At 37.1% G+C, this 10,501-nt stretch overlaps 1 protein-coding gene across 1 annotated transcript in view; it reads right to left on the bottom strand.

Moving 5' to 3' along the window:
- Positions 1-2,441: 2,441 nt before the first annotated feature.
- LOC107733184 (N-lysine methyltransferase SMYD2-A-like) overlaps positions 2,442-10,501 on the bottom strand; it is a 16,879-nt gene continuing 8,819 nt past the window's right edge. Inside the window, exons 4-12 of the mRNA XM_016544732.1 lie at positions 6,944-7,004; positions 6,415-6,539; positions 5,522-5,589; positions 5,323-5,425; positions 4,820-4,930; positions 4,482-4,605; positions 3,546-3,720; positions 3,309-3,417; positions 2,442-3,159 (exon numbers count right to left, since the gene is read on the bottom strand). Coding sequence (XP_016400218.1) covers positions 3,076-3,159; positions 3,309-3,417; positions 3,546-3,720; positions 4,482-4,605; positions 4,820-4,930; positions 5,323-5,425; positions 5,522-5,589; positions 6,415-6,539; positions 6,944-7,004 — 960 coding nt within the window. The 3' untranslated portion in view covers positions 2,442-3,075. The remainder of the gene's footprint in view (positions 3,160-3,308; positions 3,418-3,545; positions 3,721-4,481; positions 4,606-4,819; positions 4,931-5,322; positions 5,426-5,521; positions 5,590-6,414; positions 6,540-6,943; positions 7,005-10,501) is intronic.

Genomic DNA, 10,501 nt, shown 5'->3' with positions numbered 1-10,501 from the left:
ATCCAGTCGGACTCGGGCCGAGAATTCTCATAAAGCTGTTGGACAAGGGCCGGGCCCATGCAGGGCTCTATTCGTTCCCTCGTTGCCCCCAGCTCGGCGGGCCCCCAAACTGCCCGGGCCCATATGCACCTGCATACCCAGACGTTCCATGGTCTTATTTGTTCGCTTCATTAAAGTTTTATGTAAGCCACTTTGTCATTGCAGCATTGTTGATGTTGTGTGTGTGTGTGTGTTTCATTAAGAGTAATATTGAATCAACCTTAAGCATTAATTTTGTTTCAGGAATAGGAAAGACCTAACGTTAAAGATCAAACTAAGCGCTACAGATGTGAGAATGCGAGATTTGTTGCTGCTGAGGTAGACGCTCTTGCTCTTTCTCTGCTGTCTGTAGAAATTGTTGTTAATTCTTAATTTGGGTACGGCAGAGACATGTTACAGGTTATAATTTAATCCAAAAATCATGGTAACAAATGATTTTTAAGTCAGTTTAATAAGTTTAATCAGTTTAAACTACTTTCACAGTCAATTTGATTAAACTTAACTCACATTTAACCGTTGCTTCTTGTCATTGTAGGCTTAGGCTACTTTCTTTCAATGAATTTTAATGAATATACAAATTAATAAAATGAATATTATTTATTTTTTATTATATTTTGTTCATTCATTTATTTTTAACACCGCACCCCCAGCACCCCCATTTTTTGTTAATTAAGTTGTACGGAGTTATATTAACTATCGGGGGCTAGGCAGAGGGTCTAGCAGAACCGCTGATTAATATTTGGAGTGTTAATTAAGTTGTACGGAGTTATATTAACTATCGGGGGCTAGGCAGAGGGTCTAGCAGAACCGCTGATTAATGTTTGGGCATTACATGGGTAACTGTAGGGGGCTAAACAGACCTACTATTTAAGGTATATTAAATAGTATTAGCCACAAACCTCTGGATAAGGATCAGACTGGTGAGTTTTGTGATCGTGGAGCCCACGCATAGCGGCCGCCGTGAGGCATCCTAAGCGACATAGATTCCTAATGAACGAGTAAATATAAGTAAAGAGTTAACTAGAATAATCAAATGTCAGAATAATTAGAGACCGACAAACAACCAATTTGCCTTTCAACCTAAATTCGAGGTAATACTAAAATGGAGTCAGATTAGATAATAAAATGGAGTCAGATTTGAGTTAAACCTAAATTGAATAACTCTGCGCGCTGAAAAGACTGAACATGCAAGTAACCTTCATCCACCACTGGATACCTTCCTTGGGCTAAGTGCGTGGACCTTACAGCACAAATAAAAAATAACGACAGGCCTTCGAATTAAATACATTGCTTTTTAGTTTTTCAGGTAGGTCTAACAGTAGTGTTAAGATATTTAACTTTGGAGCGCACACGCATAGAGTGGGATAATACGCAGAGCGTCACATCACGTGAAACCTGAGCGGTGAACTAATTTTCAGAAGCCGAAATTTCGGTGCATCTCTAATTATTGGCGACATCAGAAATGGATATTATATAATAGATGCTTTTTTGAAAATTTTAGCAATTTAAAAATATTAAAAAAGGATTTTTACACGGCACCCCTGCTCTCGACAGACGGCACGCGGCACCCCGGTTGGGAAACACTGTGTTAGAGCATAACATTCAAAAAGCTCAACATCTTTGTTGACTGAATGCAGCGTCGTCATTGGCGCGTTTGACAAATGACGTAAGAACATATCGAGCTCTGATTGGACACTCCTATCCATTCGAATTTAACTCCACCCATTGTTTTCTATTTAATTATTTCGGAACTGAAATTAATAGGGTGGATCAGTTATTTAGTTCTCGTCCAAACTGCAGACAACTGACGAGACACTTGACACTCACACTTGGAAGACAAACGCATCAAAGGAATTCATCCTCTTTCTTAAATATTCCTATTTATTAAAGGAACATTTTTTAAATCGTTCTTGTCTGTATTATTGTTGGCTTTGAGCAAAATAAATAATATATAATAATAAATGCACCACATATGGTTTGTGATTATGTGCAATGATTTCTAATCCCGTGCTGTTATGCACGTCTGAATGGTTACACTTCTGTTCCCGTTTGTCTTCCTGAATGCAGTGATCTGTGGGGAGATGAATGGCACTATACTGCTTCCATAGGGCTCTGCCAAACACGTGCTCTGGGTCATAACAGATGGTATGAGAGCCATATATGGATTTCATCACCATGGTTACTGCCAGGGATGCAGCACAGCTTATGTAGAGACTTATGACAAAAACAATAGCAGATGATCAGATGATGATTACAAGACGGATGTATTTAGTGATACAAAGATAAATGTGTTATTTTGATGCTGGTTAATACCATGTCTTAATTACATAGTTTGTTTCACTAAAAAGTGATTTTATACAGTTGAAAATAAATTGTAATCCATAAAGTCAGTTTTTGTCTTAAGGAATTTATTACTTTAGTGTCACATTAAAATTTTGCATGTGGTAGTCTGCATACTTACTACAAAAAAAAAAAAAATTTTTTTGCCCATGCCACCTGCCAAATTTGCACAATACTAAAACAAACAAACAAACGTTTAACAAACAAATAAGCTATAATGAAAGTAACACTATGAAATGCACTGATTGATTGGAAGTCCAATATCTCTCAACAGTATCCATGATATATTTTCATCAGCGCAAAACAATATCCATGCAAACAGACAAGTAAAACAGAATCAGTGATCCGAGTACTTCGCCTTGAGAATATATAAATGATTTACATTCGTTAGCTATTGAAAACAAGAATATTGTTGCTACATGAGGGCAAAATATTGTTTAAAAACCTGGCATATATTGATATGATTCTTAATTCTTAGCCCTTCTTCACAGAAAACAGTGCAGCACATTTGTTCAAATTGCAGACAATACAAGCAACAAAATATTTCAGACTCAGGCCATCTATTTACAAACCAAAAAATCCTTTAAATGACATCTCAGATGAACAGACAATTTTGACATCACTTTGTTTTAATATTCCCAGGAGAGGTATAAGACACATGCCAGCGTCAGATGCATATTCCTCCATGTGTTGCCATTATTTCAGCTCTTCCATTTCTTTCTTAATCTCAGTGATGTATGGGTGGTCTTTACCGTGGGCAACGTCCATGATTGCAAGAGCCTGTGACAAATTAATCCACAACAATCTGTAAAGCCTAAATGTGTCCCAAAATATCTACAGTGATTAATATTTTGCATTTAGATTTAAAAAGGGACACCCACATCTACTACTGAATTATTATTATTACATTAGCACCGCTAACACCTTACCTTCTTTAAAGCTTTAACTCCTTGTGTTCTCTTCTCAAGTCCTAGGTACAATCTTCCAAGTTTCAGGTACATAGAAGCCACATTCAGTGAGTAAGGAGGGTAGTGCACACTAGAAAGATATGTACAATGAATACTATTAATAAAGTGGACACACTATGAGGTCATTATTATTAAACTTTTAAAATGTAAATAAATGTAAAAAGACATTAAGAGGAAATGCACTGGACCCAGCATTACCTGTAGGGCTGGATAATTTTCTCGCCATATTTCATTGCTCCATCCCAATCCTGCATATAGAGACAGACTCCCATTGCCTGATACATCATGTGCAGCATGTACACATTGGTTTCGGCAAAGACTGAACCCATTTTCTCCAGGCTTAGTTCACAGATTTCCAGCAGTTCACTGGGGGGTACTTAGCAGTCAAGGAACTTTTAGTCAAACCCACAAAACCACCACTTCAAGATACTGTATATATATATAAGATGAAACATTTTTCCTTCTGAAGCATCAGTGAGCGTTTGAACCTTCTGTAATAGTTGCATATGAGTCCCTCAGTTGTCCTCAGTGTGAAAAGATGGATCTCAAAATCATAGAGTCATTGTTGGAAAGGGTTCAAATACACAAAAGATGCTGAAAATCCAAAGAATTTGTGGGACCTGAAGGATTTTTCTGAAGAACAGCGGGCAGACAAGCACTCATGAACAACTATCACAAAAAAAACAAAACAGCTGTGGATCATCCAGGTAACAACACCGTATTAAGAATCAAGTATATGTAAACTTTTGAACAGGGTCTTATTTTGGTAAAATTAACATTTTGCAGATTCTGCAAGGTGTATGTGAACTTCTGACCTCAATTGTACATAGACCGACCTCAAACTGTTCAATGCTAGTGTATGCCGTCTTAGACAAAGTGGTTAACACTATTGATCTGCTTCGGTCTACCTTTTCTCAGACTTCAGAAGCAATTGGGAATTGTAAAAAACACTAGTGTATGTTATGTGACACAACATATCCCAAAGGCTAGTATGGCTTCGTCAAGTAGAGACTAAAAATATCCCACTGCCTCTGGATTGTCCCATATTCAAAATATTGCGCAATAGCACAGAACTATAAACCTTTACACACACACACACACGAATACAAAAGAGAAAAGGCCAATGAAAGATATTTTTGTAGTGCTTTGCTCTTCTGAACTCCTCAATTACATTTCTGGCATACATCACCATCTGCTTGATTTCCTCTTCCTCTGGAGGTGTGCTAAGCTTTTGTCGGATCTCCATTTTGGCTTTGTCCTAAAAAAATAAGAGGTTGTTATTCCACACATATCAGCTTGAGTTCTTTTATTATTATTCATTTTTATTCAAACCGTTATTACACATTTTTACCATGCTCCAAAATGCACAAAAAAAAAAATGTGGAACAAACTGAAAATAATGATTTCAATGCCTTTCTACATGCGATACGTTTCTGAAAACCTGTTTATTACAGGGTTAAAATGGCACTCACCTTTGATTTACAGGTGCATTCTTTACAGTCACAATTGAAGAAGTAAGAATCTCTCAACCGTTCAATTCGATCCTCTGTTGGATACAGGAGGTCAATATAACTGTTGAAGATCTATTCAAGAGAAACAGAGGACTGTCACACAATATACCGCAATTAAATTAGTAATGAGATGATTATACAATACTTATAAGATGATAGATGTCAGGAAATTCAATACAGACTTGACAGTATTACAAAGCATTTTACATTTCACATTACAATTGAATGACAATGGCTGTAATGGCATTGCAAATAATGCAAATAATAAACAACAAAGGCTTCCTGAATGTGACACAATGGCAAATCATATTAGGTCTGGCCAGTAAGTAAAGACAGAAGAGCTGTTGCTTTTCAGCAGAAATTGAGCCTTACATTGAGCGTATAATTTGAGTCACATATTATTCATGAATAGTGATATAATGTTCTTTTAAAATGCCTCATGTTCATGGCGTGGCTCGTCTCACCTCTTCTCCGGGGCTGATGTCCTGCACGGCTCTGACCTCGGCCACAGTACCTTTATACGACACAATCACGTTTGGACTACAGCTGTGGTTCATCAGAGCAACGCTATCACAAACAACCACAACAACAAAAAACATTCAATTACTATTAAGTACTTAACATTGAGATCAATGCAATGGTTTTGAATTCTATGAACCTTACTCTGGAAATACAGCAGAACCCAAATGAGACAGCTCCTCATCTTCAATGGTGAAGCCATTACAGTTCACCTATGGTGTAGAAATGGAGGAATTAGCATGCAGGTGAGATGGTCAAGGTGCGCGAAAAATTCCCCGCATTAATGTCATGGACACACAGACTTGGAACTTTCCACGAATGGAGTATATGGATTGGAGTGAAAAATATTTTATGTTTGATTTTTCAAAATGCATAATACTTGCATTCTTCCATGGAACATGAAAAGAAATGCTAGACTGAATGACAGTCAAGGTCACTGTTTACTTTCATTACATCTTTTTTCATACAGTGAAAATAATAGATTCTGCCATTCTCTTTAAAGTTTACCCAAAATTGAGAATTCTGTCATCAATTACTCTCCTTTTTTTCTTTTTTCTTCTGTGGAACATAAAAGATCATATTGTTGGGTTACCATTGTTCCATAGTAGAAAGCAAGTCTTACAGTTTTTACAGGCTGACTAAATGATTTTTTGGGTGACCTTTCCCTTTAAAATAAACCTAGTATGAAATGTAATTTTTATATTTGAGAAAAGATTTTATTTTATAAGGTATGCATTCATACCTTAAATAATGAATAGAATAGAATATAAAACTTAATTTAATACATATAATACTTAGTTTGCATGACTTTGATAGCAATAAAAAATTAAGCAGCAATGTGATTATTTTAATTTGGCTTTTTATTCAGTAGCAAAAAATTAATTAGTTTCAAAAACTTCTGTTTATTCCTTGCTTTAATGCATTGTTTCATTATCCATTAAATTATATAAAAGAAAATGATGATAGTTCCTCTCTATATTCATTTAGTGAAAAACAAGTTCCAAAGTTATGTGTAAATGGAAATCAGTTGACTTCACCTGGGCGAAGAGTTCGGTAAGTGCTGCATTATCAGGAAAATCGAGATGTCTGGAGTAAAAGTGGTGTAGTGCAGCAATGTCTGTATCGTTCATCTCATTCTTCTCATTATCTAGCTTGTCCAGATCTGACAAACATGTACAGAAAAGGCAATTAATATTTAATCTTCATAAAGGCTCCAGTCTTACATTATCAAGGTTATGCCACAACTTGGGTAGAATAAAAATATATCATTGAATTTCAGGGCAACAGCAGAAATAGCTCTCTCTACATCTAAACGTACAATGTCTGACATTTTTTGTGGCTCCACTAGTTACAGTATGAGACACAGACGAAGACTTGATGTCCTACTCTAGGAGTCATATATCTGAGACGGCCAACAGAACAGCTGGTAAGGGTCATTAAACAGGTGTGGGAAGTCTCTGGATTTACTGACTTCAACTTCAAACCCTCTTTTGAACAAAAGCCTTTGCATTTTTAAACCATATAAGGATAATGTCTGGCTCACTCAGAGAGCAATTAGACACTCACGTGCTTCCAATTCTCTAAGAGTCAGCACTCTTTCTGAAGGAGTCCTTTCTGTTTGGCACTTCTGAAAAACAAGAAAATGTTTAAAAGTTAGATCTGACATGACCCTTGCAAACTGTCAAACTTGCAAAACAAATACTTGTTTCAGTGGTTGATAAGACATAAGTTTTCCGGCCAACTGTCTAACGGCGCTTGCTGTGTGACACAAAGCGCCATGTGTCGGCTGAGTGAGTCACAGAGAGAGCTGATGCATTCAGGAAAAAGACATCCATGAAAAACACATGGTTGCACCATATGTGCCAGAGCAGCACTGAAAATGCTACATCTAAATCTAAACTTAGACTAAATCATCAGCTGCGTGCTGTATTGTACTGATTCTTAAAAAAATTACTGAATATTACTGGTGACCTTTGCATCAGCGTATTCAAAAAAAGAAAACCAATCCGTGTTTTCACACCTGTGAAGGTTAATCATCTGCACAATGTAACAGGTGTCACCGAATGATCGGAGTTCCTTCAGACTCCCTCTCTGCCTGTGTCTGAAAGCTGATAAAAGCTGCCTTCATAGGCAACATACGGAGGTAGGAAGGCAACATGGCACATCTAAATCCAATGTTTGTGTAACATCATGTCGGCTGAAATTCCTTGATCTGGCTGGATTTTTAAGAGAGCAGAGATGTGTGCTGTTTTCGCTGCCTATGATCTCCCACAATATTTTGTGTATGTGTTCAGAAACATGAATAAAAAAACCCAATGGATAGGGGAGGCTAATTTATAAATGAATGTATAAAAAATATTTTTTAAATTTGATTAATTTCTAAAACAATGTCCATCTTTGTAAAATTTGGGGTCAGTAGGATTTTTTTAAGATTAATACATTTATTCAGCAAGGACGCATTATATTGCTGAAAAGTGACAATAAAAACATTTAGAATTCTACAAAAGATTTCTAATGCAAATAAATGCTGTTCTTTTTAACTTTCTGTTCATCAAAAATGCATCATGGAATCCAAAAGATATTAAGCAGTACAAGTGTTTTCAACATTATAAATACACGGTGTTTCTTAAGCATCACATCAGCATATTAGAATGATTTCTGAAGGATCATGTGACTCTGAAGACTGGAGTAATGATGCTGAAAATTCAGCTATACCATCACAGAAATAAATAATTTAAAATATATTAAAATAGAAAACAGTATCTAATAGTACAAATCATATATGTATTCCTCAGAGATTTTCGTTTTTGAGCAAGCTGCCTCTTCTCTGACCCCTTTATAAAAACTACAGTTTTTTTCAACACATTCAGAGAAAATAATCAATATCACTGTCTTCCGTGTAGAGCTGCAGGATCTGAAGACATTGATAACTTAAAACTACATTCAAACTACTGAAATGGCACCGCAAAACAACTAACATAATTGGCAAGTGTGGACTGTAACTGCACTAGACCTCTCTTACTCTGTGAACTGAAGTACTCATGAGTAGAGTGGCTATAGCTGTAGACATTATTACAGCAGACCAGCTGGAGAGCTGCCTCCTCATCACAGTTACACAGCCAAAAAACGTTTTAATTTCTATCAGGCAGTATAGTTCTAGCAGAGACTCAAATGTAATTACCACTCTGGAGTAAATTCACTGTAAATGTCCAACAAGGGACAGTGTGTTAGTAATCAAAAAGTCATTAGGCATAATAATAATTGCGTTCAGTACATGTGCATGAAAAGACACCAAGAAATAGGTGACTTTAGAGCAATGCCATTACTGTTAACAAAAATGATAAAAATTCTTGTCGTTAACTGAAATCAAATATAAATAATATTTGATGAAAAAACTAAATTAGAAATAAAAAGATTAGTTTGAAGTACTAAAATAACTAAAACTAAAATAAAGCAATATACAGGTGCATCTCAATAAATTAGAATGTCGTGGAAAAGATAATTTATTTCAGTAATTCAACTCAAATTGCGAAACTCGTGTATTAAATAAATTCAATGCACACAGACTGAAGTAGTTTAAGTCTTTGGTTCTTTTAATTGTGATGATTTTGGCTCACATTTAACAAAAACCCACCAATTCACTATCTCAACAAATTAGAATACTTCATAAGACCAATAAAAAAAACATTTTTAGTGAATTGTTGGCCTTCTGGAAAGTATGTTCATTTACTGTACATGTACTCAATACATGGTAGGGGTTCCTTTTGCTTTAATTACTGCCTCAACTCGGCATGGCATGGAGGTGATCAGTTTGTGGCACTGCTGACGTGGTATGGAAGCCCAGGTTTCTTTGACAGCGGCCTTCAGCTCATCTGCATTTTTTGGTCTCTTGTTTCTCATTTTCCTCTTGACAATACCATATAGATTCTCTATGGGGCTCAGGTCTGGTGAGTTTGCTGGCCAGTCAAGCACACCAACACCATGGTCATTTAACCAACTTTTGGTGCTTTTGGCAGTGTGAGCAGGTGCCAAATCCTGCTGGAAAATAAAATCAGCATCTTCAAAAAGCTGGTCAACAGAAGGAAGCATGAAGTGCTCCAAAATTTATTGGTAAACGGGTGCAGTGACGCTGGTTTTCAAAAAACACAATGGACCAACACCAGCAGATGACATTGCACCCCAAATCATCACAGACTGTGGAAACTTAACACTGGACTTCAAGCAACTTGGGCTATGAGCTTCTCCACCCTTCCTCCAGACTCTAGGACCTTGGTTTCCAAATGAAATACAAAACTTGCTCTCATCTGAAAAGACGACTTTGGACCACTGGGCAACAGTCCAGTTCTTCTTCTCCTTAGCCCAGGTAAGACGCCTCTGACATTGTCTGTGGTTCAGGAGTGGCTTAACAAGAGGAATACGACAACTGTAGCCAAATTCCTTGACACGTCTGTGTGTGGTGGCTCTTGATGCCTTGACCCCAGCCTCAGTCCATTCCTTGTGAAGTTCACTCAAATTCTTGAATCGATTTTGCTTGACAATCCTCATAAGGCTGCGGTTCTCTCGGTTGGTTGTGCATCTTTTTCTTCCACACCTTTTCCTTCCACTCAACTTTCTGTTAACATGCTTGGATACAGCACTCTGTGAACAGCCAGCTTCTTTGGCAATGAATGTTTGTGGCTTACCCTCCTTGTGAAGGGTGTCAATGATTGTCTTCTGGACAACTGTCAGATCAGCAGTCTTCCCCAGGGTCATATGATGCGATTTCAAGTTTTCCTTTCTGTTTGGAGTGTTACAAGCTGTTCGTGAATAGATAAGATCCCTAAAGTTGCAAAGACTAAAGTCTCAAATCCAAAGAGATATTCTTTATAAAAGTTAAGACTCGTCCACGCCCTCCTAAAACGCCTCGTTCAAACACGCCCTCACATGTCTACGTCACTGTGTGGGAAGATTTGCATAACACCGCCCAAATGTATACGCAAAGAAAGAAGGAGTAACTTTGATTCTCGCTGTAGTATTGTTGCTGCCGCGTGGAGACGCTGGAGACGCTGTGTGTTTCGTTGTGAAAACGAAACTACTTTGTTTGGTCTTCCAAAAGAGAGAAATCAGAGAAATCAGTGGTTAAGT

Source organism: Sinocyclocheilus rhinocerous, unplaced genomic scaffold (genome assembly GCF_001515625.1).
Source record: "Sinocyclocheilus rhinocerous isolate Xijiao unplaced genomic scaffold, SAMN03320098_v1.1 scaffold8, whole genome shotgun sequence".
Taxonomy (NCBI): Eukaryota; Metazoa; Chordata; class Actinopteri; order Cypriniformes; family Cyprinidae; genus Sinocyclocheilus; species Sinocyclocheilus rhinocerous.
The sequence above is the reverse complement of the archived record's forward strand: the minus strand, read 5'-3'. Positions and strand labels throughout refer to the sequence as shown.